The following is a 23,408-nucleotide window of genomic DNA, read 5'->3' on the forward strand; positions in this document are numbered from 1 at the left end:
CTGCGCCGGCGATCGCGGCTGTGCCAGGAGGGGCTCGGGACCGGCGCTCGCCGCGGCGGGTGGGGGGGCCGGGCTGGCCGCGGGAGGGCGGCAGGGCGGCCCCGGCTTCTCCCCGGCCCGCGGGCGCGGAGGGGCGCCCCGCTCGGCGCGGGCAGGCGAGCAACGCGGCCGGAGCCGAGCGGGCGGGGGCGCTCCCCCCGTGGCCGCCCGCCCCATGGCCGCGCTGCTGCCCTGGCGCCGGGGCAAGTGGGTCCTGGTGGAGCACGAGGAGCGCAAGCGGCCGGGCAAGGGCTGGCCCCCGCGGCTGAGCTGCGCCTCGCTGCTGGCCAACCTGCTCGGCTCCTGCCCGGAGCTGTGGCCCCCGGGGGCCCTGGCGGGGCTCTTCCGCAGCAGGCGCCGGACGGCCCAGCTCAACGCTGAAGAGCCCACCTACCGCGTCTGGTACCTGGGCAACGCGGCCACCCTGCAGGCCAAGGGCGAGGGCTGTGCCGAAGCCACCGTGGAGAAGATATGGGCCCGTAGCCAGGGTGGTGGGCGAGGTGCCCGGATGCGGCTGACCCTGGGGCTGCATGGCCTCCACCTGCGGCCCACCGAGAAGGAGGTCCGCCGGCCTGGCCATGCCTACCTGCTGCACCGCATCACCTACTGCGGGGCCGACCGGCGCCACCCTGAGGTGTTCGCCTGGGTGTACCGGCACCAGGTCAAGAACAAGGCTGTGGCGCTGCGCTGCCACGCGGTGCTGCTCTCCAAGGCCGAGAAGGCCCAGGCCGTGGCCCGGCAGCTCTACCAGACCTCCGCCGCTGCCTTCAATGAGTTCAAGAGCCTCCAGCGGCAGAGCGACTCTCGGCGCCTCCGACGGCAGCTCCTTGGCGAGGCCATCGTCCCACTGGTGCCCCTGCGCAGGCTGCTCAATGGCAAGTGCCCATACAGGCCACCCCTGGACCGGAGCCGCAACGCCCCCCGGCTCAGCTCCATCCAGGAGGAGGAGGAGGAGGAGGAGGAAGAGGAGGAGGAGAAGGAGAGGAAGAACAAGAGGCCCGCTGCAGCCAGGGTCTCATCTGTACCTGGGCACTGTCCCACTGGTGCGGCACAGGATTGGCTTGCCACCCGCACGGTCATCTGCGCCATTGGTGGCTTTGGCTCTGTTGGCACTGCCCTCTGGGCTGACCGCACAGCCCCTGGCCACGACGTCACCCCCATTCCGGATCCTGAGATGTCCAGAGGACGTGACCGGCCAGAGATGCAGACTTTGGTGCGGGAGTTCCAGTTCTGCACCTTGCAAGGTCCGCTGCCAAAGGAGGGTGCGACACCATGGGTGCCCTCCCGGGAGTCCCCTTGCTTGTCCCGTTAGAGTTGCAGAAGCCATCGTTTTTATTCTTCGAAGATTTGGGCAGGGAGGGTGAGTGGGCGTACGGAACACGCCGTTCCTTCCGTTTTGTTCTCCTGGTTCCTCTGGACAGCTGTTTGCAAATCTGACAATCTACACCCGGCCAAACCATTTGTCCTTGTTGACCGAGCTCCATCGTCCGGTGCCACGTTATCACAGCCTGTCTTTTTCGGCTTGGGAAAAAACAAACGCTTTGTTACCTTTTCTGTGGGTTTCTGAGGCTGGCAGAAGGAAGCGCCTGGGCAGAGGCTCAGCCGGATGGGATTCTTGGTCCATTGGGGTGTGGGGCAGATTTTACATATTTGGTGGCCTTGGGGAGGGAGGGAGAGGGTTATGTTTGTACCTGCCGAAATGCAAAAAATGTGGGGAAATGCCTTCAAATAAAATCTCTCTGGGTATATATATAGGTACAGATTTTTTCATGCACAAACAGCATTTTGAATCTGTGTTGACTTTCATGTGCACCCTTTTGGGTGCCAAAAGTGTGCACAGGCAAAAGGGAATTAGAGAGAGGTTGCACGGGTCCTTCTCACGGGGCTCCCTCTCCTGCACCAAAGGCCAAGGACGTTGGTTCCAAGTTCAGGCACGCAGCGAAATCGATGGGGCTGAAGGGGTCCCACTGATTTCTGTGGGTCAGCAATAAGCACGGCTTGGCTGCGTTTGCTTCAGCCAGAGCTGTGGGGCGGGACAGAGGGTGGAGTGGGACGGGACATTGTGTTTCGCTGGTAGCCTCCAGAATGATTACCTTTGGAAGACTTTGGATATGGAACTCCAAAATATTTGGTTCTCCCTCCCAAGAAACCACTTTCATACTTGGAAGGGTGGAATTTGGGCAACCAATTTGTCTTGAGTTTGGCCAGTAATGACAGTTATTAGTCTGCTGTACCTGCGGTGCGAATTTCCCCTTGGCTCTGCCATTGGTTCTCTGTGGATGCAGCAGCAGCAGCTCTCATCTCCCCCACCCCCTTGCAAGATTCCCCCAACCCTCTTGGGAGGTATCAGTCCCCTGGGGCAGCAAAACGTTTTGAGTGTCCGTTCCCAGATCTTTTGGCTCCAATGCCCTGGCCAGTAGTTGGGAATGGTGGGCACTCTATCCAAGACCTGCAAGGGGAGGGAGTAGTTGAGATAAGCTACTGAGCTATAAGATGATTAGTTATGAAACTGGGTTTCTAGTCCTCATGGTTTTGAAATTACATAGGCTCTGGAAAAAATCAGGGAGCCAAAAAAGTCAGGAATTTCTGACATCCCCTGATTCTTTTGATGGTAGGCACTGTGTGTGAGACTCTGTACCTCTTCTTTGATACTCTGCCCTGTAAGCACATCAGCTAGCAAAGACAGTTGGAATCTTGTTACCTGTTTAAAAAAAAAAGGAAATAGAAATTAAATACCCAAATCAGATACTGTGAGATGTCAAAATTCAGAGTTGGCCAATCTTGAGAGAATATTGGTACCTATTCAGCAACAACTACGAAGAAAATAATTTTTTCTTCATAGTTGTTGCTGAATAGGTACCAATATTCTCTCAAGATTGGAGAAAACCGGCTTTGTTTAAACCCTGAATTTTGAAAGCGATGGAGAAGTTAGCAGTGGAGTGATGTAGCACAGAGGGGTGAGGAATGATGCCCCTCACCTGCTGGCTGCTTGCTCAGACTAATCTACCCACCCAGGAGGGTCAAAGGCTGTAAAAGATGGAAGCACATTTATTTCCTGCACTGCTGTAAGTTGAGGATGGTCCAATTCTGCAAAACTGCCCATCCTGAATTTCAGTTGAACTAGGGGAATGTCTAAACTCGCAATGTAAACTTAAACGGGTCTCCCGAAAAACTAATTTCACGGAGATCCCAGGTTGTTGAGTCAAGAACCCCAGCCTTAAATGTAGAATTAGAGCAGGGTGGTTAAAACCCAGCAAGAAAAGAATTTGAGCTGGTGGCACAAACACTTGGAGACTGCCTTGTTGTAGGGTTTTATCTGTGTCAATTTCTGGCAGAGGAGAAACACATCAAAGGATCCAAAAATAATGGTCAGATGCCAACAGGGGTTTCTTTGGAACAGTTGCCTTCCACACACTGGCTTTTGAATGTGTCAGACTAAAAGTCCCATTATCCCTGGCCACGATGGAAGAGACCCCGTGGGGGGAGACAGTTGCATTTAAGGATGAAAGAAGAGAATAACGAAGACAACCTACGGCCCTCATTTCACTTCCCAAACCAATTTGCAAACCTACCGTATGAATTATGAGCACTTAGGAAGCATCTGCAGCTCGGAGGTATTCTATTTATTGCTACCTTGCAGAATGAACACAAGGATATCTTTAATTGGTTTCATTCCGGAGCAGAAATTTGCTTCTGTGACTCAGAATCAGAGACGGCCTGCAGGTTGGCCTCTGAGGAATGATCAGAGCATCTCGGGATGTGTAAGCAAAGCCTTAGCCTGGCACTGCCAGTCAATGCCCAGTCACCAGGCACTCTGCCCTCCTCCACTTCATTTTTTTTAAAGAAATAAGCTCTAAAAAATTAAAAGGGAAGTTGGGATGTTGCAGAAGCAAGCCAGGATTCCATTTATTTCCATACAGCTCTTGCCAGGCAATGCCAGGAAAGCAGGCCCTGCACGTGATGGAAATGCGAACGCTCCAATGGTGCCTTGGACTAATGCAATTTGACCATGCCATGAACGACGGCTTCCGACAGCGACTGGGAGTTGTGCCAATCATGGCAAAACTGCGGGGAGGAAGGCTTAGATGGTATGGGCACGTTGTATACGGCAAAGAAGACTCGGTGGCAAGGACAGCCATGCTCCTGGACCCTGGTGGCTGGCGACCCCGTGGTGGATGGACCGCATTAAGGAGGACATGGAATGTGTGAACGTCACCCCTGAAGATGCCTCGGATCGAGTCAGATGGAGACGGATATGCCAACAAGCGGACCCTGCCATAACACGGGAATAACGCTAGGAAGAAGACGACGGCAATGCCAGGAAATAAAACCAAGCTCGGTGCTTTGTTTAGAAGCCTGGAAAAAGAATAAAGAAGGGGGATGCAGGCCCCACATTTCAAGGGCTGCTGCTCTGGGCATTGCTGGAAGGCAGAGCCCCACTTGATACAGAGGAGGTACGTGGCTAAAGTGCCACCAAATCTGTCTCTCCGTGGCTTGCAGAAATGACAGCTGGGTGCACGCTTGGGGGGTGCAGGGGGTGGAAGTGGAAAGTGCAATCTGGGGGGCAGTGCCTGCTCCCAACAAGTGGGGTTCCTGGAGGACCCACAGCGAGGACTCTCAACATGTTGCCTACTTGCAGGACAGGCTGGATTTTCTATGGAAAGAAAACAAAATTAGATCATACTATCATTTCCGCCCCCCGCAGCCAAGATACTGCTTCCTGCCTCTGCTCCCACCTTGTCATTTCAGTATTCTGGTGTTATGTAAAATCAGAGGCGCTGACAGAAAGAGAGAGAAATGGTTCAGTCGACGCAAAGCAGATGAAACAGTGGCATATTTTTAGATCTTCTCCCCACTGTCCTGGCAATTCATTTCTAGAAAAATCTGTCAAATGAAGCGGGTGGTGGAGGTGGAGGTGGGGAAGAAGAGAGATGATGGCCGTGGCCATGGCAACCAGCTTATTTTTGTTTTAATGTTTTAAAAGTCAGGCCAACCGGGTCATTCGCGCTGCACCATTCCGGTGATCTGCCAAAAAGCAGATTCTGCGCCCCTCCCTTTTCATCTTCCTCCACTTCACTCTTGCCTTTTGGGCTTCAGAGATTTTAGACAAGCTGATTTCTTTAAAAACAAACAAACAAACAAACCTTGAGCTTTTGCTTCTGAAACTCTAGTATTTTGGGGGTGGGGGAAGGAAACCTTGCTCTCTGTGACAAGGGGTCTGAAATGCCTTCCCACAGCCTGTTAAACATTGATGAAAAAGCCCAATCTTGATGCTCCACACTGTTAAAATGCAGTGCTGAAGCGCTTTGCGGCATATTGTTTTGCTTTCTGGGGATGTATTTATCTCTGCCCCCTCCACTTCATAATGCACATCAAAGAAAAACTCCAAGCGCAAGTGGATTCTGGGTCAGTTCTTTATTCCGCCATGATTTGATTGCTAGAGACCTCTGCTCCGGTTCCAGTCAAATAATCAGACTATCATAAATAGTCCCCCTTCTTGGGGGAGATGGGCGGTGATAGTTTTACATACATACATACATACATAGCCTGGCTAACCCAGCTAGTAAAGCATAAACCAAACCAAGGGGCTCGTTTGCCAGCTGGGGGAGGGGGGTCAACCCCTCTAGGGTGCTGGAGGCCCCGTGCTGAGTGGACGGGACGCCTACATGGCGCAAAGCCAGGATGCTTTCTTGCTTTGCTTGCTGGCCAACCTGAGGACCTAACTCTGCAGTTTGGGGGTGGGGGGTGTCCATTTCGCCCCCTTTCCGGAAGGTCCATCCAGGGGCTTTGGAGCGATGCAGACAGCCAGCACAGAAGCTGCAGGCGCCCCTCCAGCAGCTAAGCTCCCATTGGGTGGGGGGGCTGAAGAGCTGGAGCTGGGGTGCACCCAGGGGTGGGCTAGGGCCCCTGGCTTGATGTGGCCAGTTCCCCCAGGCCAGGCGAGGGAGGAGGCTGCTTCCTCCTTGCTTTGGATCTTGGGGGACAGCGGGCCCCTTCTCCCGCCCGTTCTTTGCCCAAGTCTCTAAGCAGAGGGGGGCCCTTATGGACAGCCCCCCTCCTTCCAATGCACTCACCCCCCAGCCTCTGTCCCTGTCTCCTCCTCTCCATCACCCCAGGCAGCCAGGGAGACCCCTGCCCAATGCCAAGGGGGCCTTTGAGCGGTCCCCATACCTGCCACACCATGATGGGCAAGGGACGTGGGGGGTGGCCATACATTTCCCACAATGCCTTGCAGCCCTGGTGGGGAAGGAGGGGATTCCAACAGCCCCCACCTGCTGCTGCAGAGGAGGGAGCAGAGGCAAACAGGGGCCGCTTTTTCCTGAACTCTTTCAAAGCATCTGAGGCTCCACCCAGCCACGGGTTGCACGAGGCTGGCGACGAGCTGAACCATCATTCGTGGCTTGCTGCACGCCTTTAGTGATTTTACATTATTTATAGCTAGTCCTGGTCCAAAATAGAGCACCCCCCCCAAAAAAGACGTATCTTTTGAGTCGCTTGTTTGTGAGATGGGCAGCTATATAAATTTGACAAATAAATAAATAAGTACCAGCAAACAAGCTCGGGGTCCTTAAGGGCCAAATGCTGGTTAAGAACCAGGTTGTGCGGCTGCTGTTCTGAAATGGCCGGAAGGGGCTCCCTAAAAGCCCCCACCCCAATTGAGATGGGTGCAAATGGGTGCTCCTGGGCTGGAAAGACCCGGGCGACGCCTTCGCCCAGCGTAGCCTAGCCTACCCAGCAGGGTTGTTGGGAAACAACGGGGTGTTTTTTCCCAAGGGGGGGATTCTCCCTTTACCTTCTGCCCCCCGTGGCTGGAGCGGACGGGCTGCAACAATTGCCACTGCAGGGAGTTCACAGTCGTTAAAATCATTCCGTTTAAAGCAGCGTTTCCCAACCTTGGCAAATTTAAGATGCGTGGACTTCCACTCCCAGAATTCCCCAGCCAGGATGGGGAAGCATGGATGGCTGGGGAATTCTGGGAGTGGAAGTCCACGCGTCTTAAGGTTCCCAAGATTGAGAAACCAGGGACGAGGCAGGTTCGCTGCTGCCACCCAACCCTTTTTTCCCTAATCTCTCGGGGATCGACGTCGCCTCTTCCCTTTCCTTATCTTTATCCTCCAGGTTCCACCATGGCGAAGGCGAGAGCGCCGCCTCATCGCGCATGCGCGGACGAACGAAGCTCCCTCTGAGTCTTCTCTAGCCCTGTTGCTGTCTATGGCGGGGCGGCTCTCGCGTCTTGTTCCGGTCAAGGCCGGAAGTCGGCTGGCGGCGGCCGTTGCCGTGGAAACGCGGCGCTGTTTACCACCGAGAACGGGCCGCCTGCGAGCGGGGCTGCTGGATGGAGCCGCTGCGAGGTGAGGCGGCGGCGGCGAGGCCTCCCCGACTCGCTCGGCGTGCAGCCCGATTCGCTACTGCGCTGGACTACAGCCTCCATTATCCCCCACCACCGCTGGGGATGATGGGAGGGTCGGCCAACCTCACCTCGCTGTGACGATGGGTATCGGAGTCCAGCGTAGCCGGAGCCGCCGGCGTTGGGGAGCCCGGGGATGATGGGAGTTGTAGTTTTCTGGGCGGCTAGCTCCCTAGGAAGGCTGGGGGTGATAGCGGTTGTTGTCGAGGGCATCGGGGTGGGGAAGCACGCTGGCGGGGGATGATGGGCGCTGTAGTCCAACCGCCTGGGCGGCCCGCGGCTGGGAACGATGGAGCCTGAGTCATGGGTCCCGGCTTGGGCGCCCCCTCTGCCCCCCCCGGTTTGCCTACCTCGCAGGGCTGTTGGAGGGGAAAAGGGGGCGGGGATGGGCGCGGCTGGAAAGCGGCTGCGGGAGGGGCTGCTGACCGCTTGACCCCTGGCCGGTTGGCCAGAGAGGGCCGCCTTCTCCCCAGAGGGCCGCCGTCGCAGCTCAGCCACTCTGCAAACCCGATGGCCGGACGGCGGCTGCCTCGCTCAGCAGGCCGTGGCTTGGGGCGGCTGGGGCTGACCCTCCTTGGCCCTTCCAGGCGGGCCCCCCGACCCCCCCGCTGCTCCCAAAGGCCGGAGCCATTGCCGGCCCTCGCGGTCCTCATCCAGGGAACTGCCTCTTCCGTTCCAGGCCGGACAGTCAGCGACTCTCTGTGGGCGGCGGCGAAGACCCTGTTGGACTGACAGCCCTCTCGACCCCGGAGCTGCCAGTCGTCCCGAGCCGATGGAGCATCTAATGCAGGTGGGGCACCCTCGTCCCCCCCTCCCGTCCCGCTCCCCAAAGTCCAGGGCCGCTGCAAAGGGAGATCTGCGTTTGGCACGAGGGAGCTTCGCGCCTCGAGGCGGATTTTTAGTTAGTGGTTTTAAGTCTGGCACGTGGGGGGGCCCACCACGCTCCCCACACCGGCGTGTGGAGGGTAGAATTAAGGCGGGCACAAAGCCCCGGCAGTGGCCGCTCTTAGCTCCAGAGCCAGGGCAAGCCGGCCTCGTGCTCGCGAGAGCCATGCACGATTTGGCAGGGCTTGTTACCTGGGAGCCTGGCACAGCGAGCTGCAAAATGCTGCGCTGGAGAGGCTAACCTGCCACTGGCATTTCCTTCTTCCCTTCCCTCCCCACCCAGGTCTCCTGAAAAGCAATGGCCGCTGCCTCACCCCTGACCATCACACCCTCTGAACGGACGGTCCCCTTTGGCATCGCGAAGTCTCCCACCTGGCCACCCCGCTGCGTCGCCATGCACGTCACCAGGCCAAAATCCGCCAAGGGGCGCACCCGGTCCAACCTGAGCTATTCCCAGAGCGTCGGGGCCTATTCCTATCAAGTGCCATCGTCCCCCCAGTCCGTCACCCCTGGGGAGGAAGCGGGGGGCAGCCGGAGGGCAGCGTCCTCCCAGCAGCTGTTCCAGCCCATTCAGGTGTTCCCGGCCGAGGTTCCAGATCTCCTCCAGCAAGTGCCCACGAGAACGTCGTCCTCCCTGAACAAGTACAGGGTGCTTCCGTCCATCAGCAGGAAGGACCGGAGGACGAGCGCTGCGGAGGCCATGTCCCAGCAGGCCGGTCTGCTCCAAGCAGGCGCCCAGGCGGAGGAGGAGGAGGAGGAGGAGGAGGAGGAGCAAGGGTCCCAGGATGCCTCTCTGCTGGGGAAGGGGCCCACCCCTCTCCTGGCGGGGCACAAGGAGGGCAGCGGAGAGCATGCCCCCCAGGCCTCGTTCTCCCCCCTGGAGAGGCCACCCTTAAGTAAGCGGAGACACGGGCGCTCCCCCACGCCGGCCCCGAACCTGGACGAGCCCTGTGAGGAGGAGCCCAGGCTGCTGCTGGCCATCCGCTCGCCTTTGGGGGAAAGGTTCGAACGGTACTTCCGGCCCACGGATAACCTGGGGACGGTGGTGGCAGCGGCAGAACAGAAGAACGCGGCCGCTTACCGGCGCTGCAGCATCGGGACGGTGGAGGTGCCTCGGCGGACCTTCTCGGACCTCAGCAAGTCCTTGCAGGACTGTGCCATCTGCCACAAGTCCGTGCTGTGCATCCTGCCAGAAGAGCAGGAGGGGGAGCTGTGAGCTGGAGCGCTTGAGCCTTGCATTAAACCCCACTGAGGAAAACCCACCCAGCCGTCCGCTCCTTTAGGCCCGGCCGCCACCACTCTCGGGGGCGGCGCGTCTCGCCCGCCCAGGCCTCCCTGCGCGCCCAAAACGGACACCCAGCACCGCTCCGCTTTCCAGCCTGGCATTTCCCTCTCACAGGCTCCCCCATCCATCTGGTAGAGGGGCTTCATTTCCAGGAGAGTTTGTTCCCCACCCCCCAAATCTCACATTCAATTTTTCTTCCTTTTTGGCCCGATTCAACTTGGGTTGGATCTAGAAGAGTGGTAAGAAAGCCGAATCAGAAGCAGCACAGGGCCACGGAGAACACTCCGCACCATGCCTTTTGTTCCGAATCCTCTTACACAGCTCTGGTTCAACAGGGAACGTGCAGATATTCCCTAATATTTTTTTGTGGTGGAGGTGGTGGGGAGTGGAAGCTCACCGCAAGACCATTTCTGGTTTTGGTGGACGGCCAGGGCCCTGATACTTTATTTGAAGGTTTTGGCTCCATTCCGTGGTGGTGGTGGATAGACCCCTGGACTTGCTCAGCCTCCCGAGGTCTGTTCCTGCATTTTTAATCAAATGTTTCTTTTGTAAGATTATGGTACAAATTAAGTCTGGAAGGATCCTCCAGTGTAAATTTGAAATTCAGTGTTGTTTTTGGCAATAGGTTCCAAGCCCTTTGCCCTTTGGATGCAGCAGCAAGGGTGCTCGGCATTTGGCATTCTGCCTGGGTGCGGGCAGGTGGCTTTTCGCAAAGGGTTGCTGGTGCGTGTTTTGCAAGAACAAATCAACCTGTTTCGATTAAGAGTGGCCTGTTTGTGTTATCAAAATGCCATGTTTTTTCCCCTTAAACTGTATTTGAATGTTAAAAAAAAACCTTTCTCTGTCCACAGGCAGAGTTTGACGTCTCAGTATTCTGCACAAAGAGTGGGCAGTTTGCCAAAACAGTCTGTCTTCTGAGTGTTGATTTTCCTGACCTTGCCTGAAAAGGCCAAAGGAAGGTGGGAGGCAGGAAGAGAATTTCCCAGGGTGGGGAAGCCTTGAGCTGCTGTGGGGTCCTGCCACCTACCCCTCAGTGGAGTGCCCCCTTGTTCCCACTGCCGCAGCCACCCCTCCCCCCACCAGCGTGCTGCGGCCCTGAAGAGCTGCTCCCAGCTCATCCACGCGGTCCATGGAGCGGGTGGGACACCCAGCTTAGGAGATCAGTGCTGAGAAAGGGGCATCTCGTCTCGGCCCGTGCCTCCTTCAAGCCGCCGGGGGCAAGGCTAGGCAGGGCCTGCCTGGCATGAGGTATCAGACCACAGAATGCTCGGTCAAGGTGGGCTGCTGGGAAGCATAGCCACCTGGAGGGCACCGGGTTGGGGAAGGACGGCTGATGGAAATGGACCCATTCATTCCTTTTATGGGGGGGGGAAGAGGTGGGGGAGATGATGTTCTCAAACATGGCTGGATGCTGGAGTTTTTATGCCTCCAGTGCTCTGGCTCAGCAGCAAGAAGCAATTTTAAAATCAGCTGGGCAAAGCCTAAGTCCACATGGATTTCCCAGGGAAAAAGGGTGGGGTGGAGTAGACTGATTACTGTTGGGGGAAATAATGGCTTTTTTGCCCTTAAGGACCTTGCTCATTGTAAATCCAATAAAGACATATGAATACATGCGTGCGCGCACACACATGCTCTCTAAAAATGCCTGCAGACACATTTAACCTTAAATATTTGGGCCACATCTTTGCTGCTTGGTTTGAGTCGCCCTCCTGGGTGGTGGGATGCGAGATGCATGCAGGATCTTTGGCACAAGGCCCTCGGCAGCTCAGCTCGGCCCAGCGAGAGCCCGTGTGCAACCTGCAGCCGTTCAACCAGGGGCCACCAGGGTTCTTCACCAAGCTGGCAGAAAGGACAAATGAACACCTGTTGGGGAACTGCATCGTACTGGCTGTATTTATTTCGATTCAATTAAAATGCCAATCAAATTTAGTTTTAGTCTTTAGGGAAGGCTGGCCCCTCACCTGAAAATGCCGGGTGCCCTCCTGAGTTTAAAAGCCCTTCCTGGCTTGGCAGGGAGGCAGGACACCCAAAGGTCTCTGGAGGGGACACAGCGGCGGGAAGAGGGGAAACGGGGGAAATCACACGGAAAGCAGCCGAGGCCTGGTGTCAGCATCATGTGGTCTTTATTCTAATTGAGAAGTCACATCAGGAGGCAGCCCGGGCTGCTCGTGCAATCACTCGGTGTGTCTGGCTCACGTGCTCACCACTCAGCGTGGCCAGAGCCCACTGAAAACTCCCTGCCACACGCAGCTCCCCTCTGCCCGTTGCTTCCTGCGGAGCAAGAACAGGAGTGCCCCAGCATACAAAGTCTGTGGAGAGCCAGGTTTCTCTGAACCCGCCCGACCCCCACAGCCCCGTAAAGCTGCTTACAGAAATCAAGAAGGGGCTGTGCACAAACTCCCTAAAACTTTAGGTACATTTCTGAAACAAGCGGGGGTGTATAATATTTTCCATTTCACCGTGAAAGGAATCCCCCTTCCAGTCGCCAAACAGAACAGTTAACAGCCATGTCTCCTTTGCAACACAGGGACAGAAACTCAGGATTCACAATTCATTGGTTCAGAAAAGGGTCCGCCTGCCTCCCTGAAGTGTGAATAAAAATCCTTTAATTCTGCCGTGCCCAGCCCTCGCTGTATGCCCAACAGCGCTACGGCCGAGTTGGCGAATCTGAGAATCAGCTCGGCCGGAGACGTGCTCCCCTCCCGTCTCCAGCTGAGCATTATTTGGGGTCCCTGCAATCCCAGGCGGGAAACCAAATCAAAGCACTGCACATCTGGTAGTGGCCAGCAGCAGCCCCCTCCCGCAAAAGCAAACCCGTGGCCTGATGCACCACCAAGGGAGGCCACGCCAATGCTGGCACCTGGGGAAGGGGGGCGCGCAGCTCCCATTAAAACGTGCTGCTCTCCGGGCACGAGGGCGATGCTCCCCCACCCTCCGAGGCACGCCTGCTCAGGGGGCAAACAAAACATCTGCCTTTCTGTTTCACGTGACGCCTGTGGAGATTCAGCTCAGCCGGGGGAGGGATATCCGCCCGCCCGAAGGCTCTCCCAGCCAGAAATATTTCTCAGCTGAGCTGTTCCACCTGCCCAAACACCTCCATCTGCTAATTTGGATTTTTATTTTGTTGGCCTTTCTATCTCCTTTTTGGCTCAAGCTGCCAGAGCCGAGAGGGGTCCCCCTACACATTAACTCTCTTCTCCACTAGGCTGTTCGTAAAAGCAGAATCTGCTCTGCGGGGTGAAGTGCAGTCCTGTGAACCTGCCAAGGTTTTGGCTCCCCCCCCCCCACAGGCCCTTCCACTCCTGCAAAGCGGCCACGGACCCAGGACCCCCACGTAGGGCTGCAGTTCCCCAAGGTTTTTTTGGGGAGCAGAAAAGGGATAAGAAACAGAAGACACGATCATGCCAGCAACTGGGGGAAAAAAAAAATAGCATCACCAACCTAGCAAGTGATTTTCTCCTCCAGAATGCGGAGATCTTAGCCCACTTCACACAACCCTGTATGGAGCTAGCTAGCTAGCCGGGACATTAGCTCTCTTCTCAGTTCAAAAGAAAAATCAAAAGCTCTAGATATTTGTTCAATTTTCCATATACTGCTTGGGTATGTTTTAGTATTTTCTCCACAAAACAGGCATTTTAAGAATCCCTCCTAATTATTGGCTATGTTTTTTTGGCATCGTTTTCAGAATTTCCCCACTATTAAGGCTAAACTAAAGGAAAAAGTTAAAAGTTACTGTAAACATTTCTTCTTAAACATGTCTTCCTTCTCCAGTTTGCACTACTGTTTAAAATCAAGCCCAGCCATATTGATGTTGGTTTAAGATGAGGTAATTTCCGCAGCGTTTGTGATCTCGGAGGACGCACCCCTTCGCACATGGCTGGCGAGGAGGTGCCAGTTGGGATGGCAAATTGATTGGGGTGGGAGAGCCACGGGGAGAAAGGCGGGCACACCCATCCCCTCGGCTGCCCCTTCAGTTAGCAATTTTCTCAATTTCATCCAAATCGTCTGTATCCAATTTATGAATCTTCTTGTCTGCATAGAAGGAGGAAGCAAAAAAGCAGCGTTATCAGAAAAGATTCAGGAGTCTGTTCAAACAGGAACCAGTCTCCAGTGATGCATGGCCCAAAAAAGACCTTAAGTTTCTGAAAACTCACAAAAGCACAGCTGAAGGACCCTGAGTGGCTTATGACCCTTAAAAGTCCCTGAACCTCTCTTAATGTTGCCACTGAATTATGATATTCTAATTGGGAAAATTATTTAATACAGACAGTACTAATATTAACTGGTGGGGTTTGCGGGGGGGCTTTGAATCAGTCCTGGTGACCACTGGACAAGTGCCTGTGGTTTTCTTGGCCTCTCTTTTGCCCTGGCCTCCTCCTCCCTGGGGTTGAGAGAGAGGACCAGCTCCAAGTCCCCCAGCTGGCTTCGTGCCCAAGGTGGGACTAGAACTCGAGACTCCAGCACTTTTAACCGCCACACCAAACTGGCTCTCAATGTTAACTACGGTGAATTTTTAAAATTAAGTTACAACTGAAATCAAAGCGGGGATTTTGCCTTGGTCTTGCCCCCTGGCATCCCACTGGAAGGCCAAGCATAGACCTACGCTAAAAAAACCCAAAAGATCTGTGGGGAGCAACCAGCCTCCCATACCCTGGTTTAGATGATTCGCACAAGCCTCTAAGCCAGAAAGACCCAGGTTGGACCCGGGCGCCGAGGCAGCTTGTGGGGGACTTACTGAAATGCTCCTGGATCCGGTTGAGGATGTTCATGCTGTGCTTGCTGTCCACCATGTTGATGGCAAGCCCCCGCTTGCCAAAACGGCCCGTGCGGCCGATGCGGTGGAGGTATGTCTCATTGTCGGGATTCCCATCTTTATCCACCGGGAGATCAAAGTTTATGACCACAGAAACTTGCTCCACGTCGATCCCTGGGGAGGAAATTATCCATGACGGAGACCAACCATCATCGCTGTCATTGTCATCATCATCTAAACTTGTAGGCCACTTGACTCTCAACAATTCACAACACAAAGAAATTGCAATAAAACCAATAAAACATAATCACTGTCTGGCCATGCTGCCCAGCTCCCCTCAGGACCTGCTTTTCCTCAAACAGGTACTCCCCGACTTATGACCACAATTGGGACCAGAACTTCTGTCGCTAAGCAAGGTGGCCATTAAGTGAGTCACACCCAATTTTGGGACCTTTTTTGCAGCAGTCGTTAAGCGAATCTGGCTTCCCCCATTGACTTTGCTTGTTGGAAGCCAGCGGGGAAGGTCGCAGATGGTGATCACGTGACCCCTGGACGCTGCGACCGTTGCAAATACATGCCGGTTGCCAAGCACCTGAATATTGATCATGTGACCACAGGGACACCGTAACAGTCATAAGTGCGAGGACCGGTCATAACTCACTTTTCCCAGCACCGTTGTAACTCTGAATGGTCACTAAATGAATGGTCGTAAGTCGAGGACTACCTGTATGTCTGTTGCAAGAACTGCCGGAGGAGAATCCACGACTATTTCCCATTAACCGCAGAGGGCCCATTTCCCATTCCCCAAATCCAGAAGTTGAGGACTAAAAAGGGGAGCTTTTAGTCCCACGAAGGTCTGCGCTTAAATGTTTTCGGCACTGCTGGGCAGGCCACACCCATCCTCTGCATAAAGAGAGGCACGAGGATGAGTGCTGAGAGAAAGGAATGTCCAGCGGGGAAGACACTTCTCTCCATAGATCAACTTTCGAGGGACACCTACCAAGATGGGAAGAGGCGTGGACTCCAACTCCCAGACTTCCCCAGCCAGCATGGCCCCTGCAGAGAATTCTGGAAGTTGAAGTCCCCTTTTCCCAAAAAAGTGGGAAGGACGTAAGGAGAGAGCAGCTGTCCTAACAGTGAGACACACGCTGAGACGAGGAGTAGTCCTCTAGTGTTTATTACTGCTACATAAACAGAATCCCAACAAACTGACTAAGCATGGGAAAAACCCAGACATATAAACCCCAAAGGCTAAGGCGGGCCTGATCTGTGTCTCTTTGAATGGCTGCTTAATTCCTCGGTGCTACGCATGCGCTTTACAGCCTGGACGGGAGCCCCTTCCTGCTCGCCATCCTTACTCATGACAGCAGCACTCCAGTCCGGCTCCTGGACCCACCTCGGGCGCAAACGTTGGTGGTCACCAAGACCTTCTCTTTGCCCTCTCGGAAGCGCTCGATCACGGCTGCCCGCTGCTCCACCACCATCTCCCCGCTCAAGAGCGCCACCTGGTGGCCTTCTTTGGAAAGCTCCCCTGCCAGCCAGCCAGCCGTCTTGCGGGTCTGCAGAACAGAAGGGTCTGAAACCGAGGACTTGGATTTCTATTTTTTAGAAAATCTGTTCAATTGTGTCTGATTCTCAGAGACTGCCTGGACAGGTCCCTGCAGTTTTCTTGGCAAGGTTTTTCAGAAGTGGTTTGCCATTGCCTCCTTCCTAGGGCTGAGAGAGAGTGGCTGGCCCAAGGTTGCTCAGCTGGCTTCGTGCCCAAGGCGGGACTAGAATTCAGGGTCTCCGGGTTGCTAGCCTGGTGCCTCAACCACCACACCAAAATGGCTCTCAAGGACTTGGATAGAGAGTAATAGGAAGATTATAGAAGATAAATAGGAGGATACGCAGGACTAGGAAGCTGACAGACCCCAGAAGGGGGCAACGGAGAACCATTTCCACAGCGTGGAACGGAAAACTGCAAGGACACATCCAGAGAGTCCCCAGAAGCTAATCGAAGGATGTAGCCAGGTATTTTTCACCCTTTTACTGAACTTCCCTCTACGCTAAAAATGGGGGCCCTCAACCTAGACGAAAAACCATTCAAGATGGTCTATGAGATGCGCTAAATATGGCTTATCATGGCGCAATGTCTGTATTGCACTCGGTACCTCTGCGAAGCCCACGCTATTCCCAGTAACTAGCACTGAGAAGCAGAAAGCCGCAACCATCGCACAGGATATATCCAGCCCTCAAGGTTAGTAGCTGCAGCGGGTTTATTTCTCCCTGGGTGCCGACAGCTCCTGTGGCCATGAGTTCCACAGGCAAGGAAGCAAAGCCTCCAGGGGCCTCTCCTGGAGTTTCACTGGAGGGCCTGCTTTTAGCCTCAGAGTTTAGACACCAGTAAATAAACAAACAAAAAAACAAATAAAATCTATTACTCTCTGTTGCAGTTGGGCTTTATATATTTCTTATACTTTTCAATGTATTGACTGATTGCTTTTTAACCCCGCCGTACGCCACCTAGAGCCGCCTGGAGAAGTGAGACGGGTGGCTAATAAATCGAGCAAGCGAGCAAGCAAACAGGTCCAACATAAACTAAGGCTGTATCAAGGAAGATTTTGCTGATAAAGAACTATGAAAATTCACGGAGAAGGGTAGCCAATTCTCCCCCGCCCCCACCAAATCCTTTCAGCCATGAAATGGTGCTTCTGCATTCAGCGAAGGGGATGCGGGGTGGGGGGCGGGAAAGGCAGAGGACAGAGGCGACAGGAGTCGTGGGACTGAGCTTAACCACCCCCCATCAGGAAGGGATTCAGCTGTGTGGCAGCGACCACGTTCCAGCCGCCCCCCCCGCACTCACGTGGCAGAAGATCATGGCCTGGGCGATGGTGATGGCGCCGTAGATGTTGCAAAGGGCATCAAATTTCTCCTCCCGGCTGCTGCAGAGGACGTAGTACTGCTTGATTGTGTCCAGCGTCTCCTCCTCCCGCTTCAGCTTGATGATGTTGGGGTCGGGAACGACCTTCTGGGCAAACTTCCACACCGAGTCCTCGAAGGTGGCTGAGAAGAGCAGCATCTGGCAGTCACGGGGCAGCATCCTGAATGGCGGCGGGGGGGGGGGGGGGAGAGAAACAGCCAGACTCGGATCCACAGCCCTGCGGCTGGTGCGCGAGTCTCAAAGGCCACCGCTTTCTGCTCCTGCACGCCTGCTCTGCCCCGGCAGCGTCAAGCGTGCAGACATACTGCCCACCCACCCCCGACAAGAAGGATCCATCGCCTCGCCTCGCGCAAAGCGGACCAACCTTCGGCAACCGGCCAGCTGTTCCAAAATGGGTTGGACTCCTCGCTTTTAGAAATTAAACAGGAAGCAGGTGTGCAGTAAACCGGCACGGCCGCTTCCAGCACTACCCGCATTCACCTCCAGCCCTTGTTTGGACATTTATTTATTTATTATTCACATTTCTATCGCCGTCCATCTCCCCTCAAAAGGGGGACTCTGGGCGGTTTAAGAGAAGTATCAGCAGGAGGGAGAATTATGCCACGCGCCTGGCAAAACGAAGGCATGCCGGGGTGGCCGCGGACTCCCCGCAGCGTTAGAGCACGCCTCAGGGCACCACCTCACGAGTTCACCTTCTGGCGAGCAGGCTTTGGCCACGCCCAACAAGGCAGCCATTTTGCGACAGAGGCCGCAACTTCTAGTTCCAAGCACGTGCACCAGGCCCAAACTTTTCTTGGTCACTCCTGGGTTTGCTGCCAACTGGGTGACTCTGGCCTCTGACACTGAGGAGGGTCTGTCTTCCCTTCTGTCGCTTCATCAATTCCACAAACCAAGGACAGTCTACGGCAGGGGAATTCTGGGAGTTGAAGTCCACCCATCTTAAAGTTGCCACGGTTGAGAAAAACTGGCCTACTGGCTTGGTGGAAAAACCTCCATCATGCCACCCCTCCTGATATTTCCACTCTGCTCCCCCCACGCTTCCAGAGCCACCTCTGACTGGCCAGAGAGCAGACCTGGCATCTGAAGGGGAACCTGCATGGCTGCGCTACTCCCAAATTTTGTGCAGGACCAGCATTATCCTCCTTTTGTTCTGCACGCCCAAATCGTCTAGCATGATTTCTCGGCTCCAAAAACAAACTCAAACTCGCAAAGTGGGGGAAAAAAGATCAAATACCAACAGGTGACACGCGGAACACATGTCAGAAAAGAGACATTAACATAAGGAAAGCTTATTTCAAAGGAGGAAATGGGCAGAAAGGACTCAGGAATCTGCAGGTTTCTTCATCCACCTTTCCAAGTCAGAAAATGTGTTCTCTCTGTTGAAAACCGGGAACACTGAACGCCAAGCCCGATGTGCCAGCGATGTCGGGGGACCTGGCTTCTCCCCACCGCGGCTGGCAGGGCGCACCCTCACCTCTGGATGCGGATGCTCTGGTCCTGGTGCCCCTGGGTGGCGATCATGACGTCAGCCTCGTCCAAAACAAAGACCCGGATCCTCTTGGGGTCGATGAACCTGAGCTTCGAACACCAGTCCAGGACGGTGCCTGGTGTGCCAATGACGACCTGTTCGGCGATCTTCTGGCCACGCTCCACTGTTGAGAAGGAGGGACAGAGACCCGTCTGGGCGCTGGCGAGGGGACACAACTCAGCCAGAGACTCCTTCTGACCCCAGCCCGGGTTTCCTTTAAAACCCTCCTGGCTTTTGCACCCGAAGAACCCAATTTGTTACAGACACCGGAGAGGCCGCCCAGCTCAGCTCCGCGCTGTCCTCACCAGACCTCAGGAGAGGCTCCTTGAGGAAGAGGCTCGAGTGCGACACTCACATTTGTTGCCCCGGACGGCGTAGGCCAGCTTCAGCGCTGGGTAGAACTGGCCCATCTGCTCTATGACCTTCCCGGTCTGGAGGGCCAACTCATACGTGGGGGAAAGGCAGAGGCACTGGAGGAAAGGGGGCAGAGTCAGGGCACACAGCCACGGACGCCTCCCGAGTGCCTCCCCTTTAAGTGGCAGGGCCCTGCAGCTGGCGCATCCCCCCCTTTTTCCCAACACCCCCTCCTCTTCTCAGAGGTCTGAACAAGCCTTTGGAGGGAAGGCCCCGAGTCTCGGGGAAGAGGGCCAAGGGCTGCCGGCTGCCGATCCCTGCCTTAAGCTCTGTCGGGAGCAAATGATGCCTGGCAACACCCCGACCGCATCCCACCTCGGATTGGGGGCTCTGCCACCCCCCGCCCCCACCAGGGCTTTTAATGGCAATTACCTGGGGATGCTTGTGGTCCGGCTCCACTCGGCTGAGCATGGCCAGGACGAACGCTGCCGTCTTCCCTGTGCCGGACTGGGACTGCGCAATCAGGTTCTGTGGGCTGGAGACCCATGGCCACCGTGAGCGGGAGCACCCTCAGAGGCTCGGAGGGAAGGGCTGCCCCTTTGGTGGAGGGAGGGGCTGCCCCGAGTTTCCTGCCAGAGGATTATGTCTCCGCACAGGGCAGAGACACTCGGCCTGGCACAACTCAGCCAAGGGTGGCCGGGATGCTCCCTCGGGCTGCTTTGGGGACCCCCGCATCTGCCCCATCAAATCTTTAGCCCACCCAATGCAAACCATTTATGGTCGCAAAACATCCATGGCTCGCTTGCCTGCCCTCTCCGCCCAGACCCGGTCAGGGCCCACTGGCCAGACTTACGGCTCTGCGAGCATCATGGGCAGGGCGTTCTCCTGGATCTTGGAGGGCCGGTTGAAGCCCATGGCGTACACCCCCTGGAGCAGCTGGGGCTTCCTGGGAGGGAGCAAAGCAAGGCGGGATTACTGAAGAAAGTTGAGAGTTCAGAACAGTTCATTTCCCTGGGTATTAAAACACGGAGGGCTTTTTAGAATATTTGGTATTTCCTGCTACTTGTTAATGTGGGTTTGTGTTACGTTTTTCACTACAATTTTGGCTGCACCTATTTTCTATACAGGCGGTCCTCGCTTAGCAACCACAATTGGGACTGGCAACTTGGTCATTAAGCAAAGTGGTTGCTAAGTGAAACCACAACCACACTTATGATCTCACTTCAGCTTTCCTTTGCTTTACAGCCCTGCAAAGGTCGTCAATGTGAGGACTGGTTGCAGATTCACATTTTCATCCCTGCCGTAACTGCAAATGGTTGCTAAACGAGGACTACCCGCATGGCTTTTACATTAGAATGCTTGGAAACTGATTTGCATCCTGTCCAGACTTCCCAAACAGTCCAGAAAGAGATGGACTTTTTCACAGACTGGAAAAGTGCTGAGGCTGGATCAGGCCAAGGGCCTCATCTGGTTCATGGTGACCACTCAGGCATCCATGAAGCAATCTGGGAGAGGAGAAGGACCATCTTCTCCCATGGCTACGCCCCAGTCGCCACCTCTGGTCACAACCAGCTTTTTGAACCCACAGCTCAGGTTCATGTGCACTGCAGTGACAAACTTTCCTCCAAAGCCCATAGGAGTGGGGGTCCCCTGTGACCTTCACAACATTCCTGGGAAGCCAGCCGGGTTGAAGTTGGGCCTGAAACAGAAGCCAGCGGTGAATTTCCACAGCCCATCGAGAGGGACTCTGGGGAAAGCGCCCAGCCGGCGTGGCACAGCGGTGAAGGGGTCAGGCGGGGACCTGGGAGGCCCAAGGCCGTGTCCACACACCGCCAGGAAGGCTTCGGGCCAGCCCCTCTCTCGCAGGGCTGCTTCGGAGGGGCAAATTGGAGGGGCCCCCCATGCAGGGCACAGGAGCCACAACAGCTCACTACTCTGACACAAACCTGGGCAGGGAGACACCCCCACCCCCCGCAGAGTGCTCCGCTGAGCCACGAGCCCCCCGGAGCCGAGCCGGAGGCACTTACAGGCGCAGCTCTTCAAAAGACTTCACAGAGTAGAGCGGTGACGTCGGGTCCCTCTGCAGAACCTCCACCTGGTTGGTATTGTCCACCAAATTGCTGCGGATCAGCTTGTTCAGCAGCGACTGGGCGGCGCGATCCTCTGCGCCGAAATCGGGAAAGGGAGGAGGGGGAGGGCAGCAGAGAATAAACACCATTTTTTTTACACCTGGATCCTTTGCCAGAACACACCTGCCAACCTGGACAGGAGGGGCATCTCCTAATGGTTGTGGCTGCCTTTGCCACAGTGTCCTCTTAGCATTCAAAGCAGGGGCTGCTAAGCTGCTCACGTGCGTCCCCTGGATGTCCCAAGACAACCGCCTCTCTGCACCACATGCAACCCCCCCATTACCTAGAGTGCCTATGGCTGGAGACAGGAGCTGCCCCCCCCATGTCCCAGCGCTTGAGGATAGAACCAACAGATGGCAAACAGCTGGCACCGAAGACAGAACGCTGAGCGGGCTTTGCTTTACCTCCAGACATTACAGAGCTGGGCACTCAGCTGCCCAGGCCTGCCAAGAAAAGGAGGATCCCCGGGCTAGTCTGAGTTTCATTCCCAACAGAAACCCCCCTTCCAGTTCCAGTTGTGCCACACATAACAACAGCACGTTCCACAACCTCAGACAGGGGGCTAAATCCTGCAACTAGTGCGGCCGTTGCTGGGTGGGAATTATGGGAGCTGAAGTCCAACACATTTGGGGAGCTCCAGGTTGAAGAGGGCTGGCCTAACTAGATTGGAAGTCAAGGTTTAGCGGCTAGGCTTTCAGCGGCCAGCCCATGAGCAACTTGGCGAAGTTTAATTTGCTTGGATCTTCCACCAATTACATATTGCTGTCTGAAATCTCTGACTTGTTTTAAAAGGCTTCCATTGTTCGCTGCATTGGGTGGGTGGCTGGCACGAGGAAGGCCGTTCAGGGGACACCATGAGAAATGGGCAACAGAGATCCGATTAATGCCCGACAGATATAATGCCAGTGTGAGCTGCCACCCTTGGGAACATGAGCCGGGCAGAGGCCCATGAGGCCCGGAGCCATGCCCAGGAGGGGCCATCCGAAGGCCAGGCTCTGAACTCAGCCAGATCTCTGGGCAGCTCCAGAGGATCATTCCCAAACCACTAAGAAGCACCAGTTTGTGCCTCCGGGACAGAGAAAGACAACGCATTTTCAGGTGCTGGACCGAGCCCTGGCCCTTTGCAACGTATTTGTTAACTTTTCTGCTGTTCTCTGCCCCACCATGTTAACCAGGGTCGCCTGCACCTTTCTCAATACAGTTGGGAAAAAAAGCACCGTTGCTCCCTCCCACCCCCCCATACGAACTAAATGCTTCTGCGAGAACAGGAAGGCTGCATCCACAGATGGAGACCCTGCATCGCTTCATCCCAGGGCCGGACCAGAAAAACCGCAGCCATGCAGGCTGTGCGGCTGCTGCCTGCGTTTGCCCTTGTTCTCTAAATGTGCCCACGAAGCTTCATTTCTTGGAAATGAAGACGAGGCGGGAGCCAAAGCCAGCTCAATTTCCTGAACAAGTTGAAAATTGGGCGTACCTTTCTCCTCCTCTTCCGTCTTCTCTGCATTGTCACCTGTCTTGACAACGGCACCTGGGTTAGGACAAACCATCATTGTAGTAGCAGCAAGATGGCCGGGTGGGCGGGCAAGGAAGCTATTCTGTTCTGTTACTGCAGCCGCCGCCGCCGGGGTGGGTGGGGGGACACCCTTGTGGGAAATTTCAGTGGAAGGTTGAAGCCCCTCGGCCAATTCAGGCCAAGGGAGCAGCTTTCCCAGAAACACACCCCACTTCAGCAAGTCATCTCCCCATGGCAGAGGAATAGTTACAGCTGCCAGTTGGGGATGAACGGGCACTCCTTCCCTTCAACGCTCGAGCTGTGGGTTCTCCAACTCAAGAAGAGGCAGGACAACCACCTCTCATGGAGGGATGGACTAGATAACCCTGGGGGTCCCTTCCGACTCCACTGTTCTAGGATGCCAAGCTTTCATGCCCTGTCAGCCACAGGAGTAAAACTCCCCACCGCTGGCAGGACCACGATTCTGATACAGGTTTGCCAGTGAAGCTTGCAGATTTATTACTGCCAAGTGAGGCTCTGACTGACTCAACCTCACGCCTAAAATAGATTCCCCAGCGCTGAAACGCCACAACAGCCTTTGGCTGTGTTTCA

The 23,408-nt window shown here is 55.4% G+C and overlaps 3 protein-coding genes and 1 non-coding gene across 5 annotated transcripts in view; 2 read left to right on the forward strand and 2 right to left on the reverse strand.

Moving 5' to 3' along the window:
- LOC134507016 (ATP-dependent RNA helicase DDX19B) overlaps positions 1-23,408 on the reverse strand; it is a 445,506-nt gene that overhangs the window by 417,300 nt on the left and 4,798 nt on the right. Inside the window, exons 3-12 of one of the 2 annotated variants that reach the window (XR_010068863.1) lie at positions 22,779-22,832; positions 21,203-21,338; positions 20,029-20,121; positions 19,608-19,710; positions 19,177-19,291; positions 18,768-18,945; positions 17,216-17,453; positions 15,767-15,929; positions 14,353-14,544; positions 13,491-13,649 (exon numbers count right to left, since the gene is read on the reverse strand). Coding sequence is in view for 1 of the 2 variants with exons in the window: in XM_063317426.1 (XP_063173496.1) it covers positions 13,588-13,649; positions 14,353-14,544; positions 15,767-15,929; positions 17,216-17,453; positions 18,768-18,945; positions 19,177-19,291; positions 19,608-19,710; positions 20,029-20,121; positions 21,203-21,338; positions 22,779-22,832 (1,334 nt within the window). In the remaining variant the exon portion in view is untranslated. Of the gene's footprint in view, positions 1-13,191; positions 13,650-14,352; positions 14,545-15,766; positions 15,930-17,215; positions 17,454-18,767; positions 18,946-19,176; positions 19,292-19,607; positions 19,711-20,028; positions 20,122-21,202; positions 21,339-22,778; positions 22,833-23,408 lie in introns of those variants that run through there. The other variant, XM_063317426.1, reaches the window with a different exon arrangement.
- Positions 215-1,351, forward strand: FAM43B (family with sequence similarity 43 member B). The gene has a single exon (XM_063317707.1). The coding sequence runs from the start codon at positions 215-217 to the stop codon at positions 1,349-1,351; it is 1,137 nt and encodes a 378-aa protein (XP_063173777.1).
- UBXN10 (UBX domain protein 10) lies at positions 7,303-9,834 on the forward strand. The gene is made up of 3 exons (XM_063317331.1): positions 7,303-7,391; positions 8,127-8,237; positions 8,616-9,834. The coding sequence occupies exon 3, from the start codon at positions 8,631-8,633 to the stop codon at positions 9,546-9,548; it is 918 nt and encodes a 305-aa protein (XP_063173401.1). The 5' UTR covers positions 7,303-7,391; positions 8,127-8,237; positions 8,616-8,630; the 3' UTR covers positions 9,549-9,834.
- Positions 21,625-21,764, reverse strand: LOC134507243 (small nucleolar RNA SNORA57). Its single transcript, XR_010068877.1, has one exon. It is a non-coding gene; the product is annotated as a small nucleolar RNA SNORA57 (small nucleolar RNA).

The sequence above is a fragment of the Candoia aspera genome, chromosome 18, assembly GCF_035149785.1.
Source record: "Candoia aspera isolate rCanAsp1 chromosome 18, rCanAsp1.hap2, whole genome shotgun sequence".
Classification (NCBI taxonomy): Eukaryota; Metazoa; Chordata; class Lepidosauria; order Squamata; family Boidae; genus Candoia; species Candoia aspera.

Bases quoted from the DNA above. Each gene is read 5' to 3' on its own strand.
- FAM43B (XM_063317707.1), top strand. From the start codon at position 215: ATGGCCGCGCTGCTGCCCTGGCGCCGGGGCAAGTGGGTCCTGGTGGAG.
- UBXN10 (XM_063317331.1), top strand. From the start codon at position 8,631: ATGGCCGCTGCCTCACCCCTGACCATCACACCCTCTGAACGGACGGTC.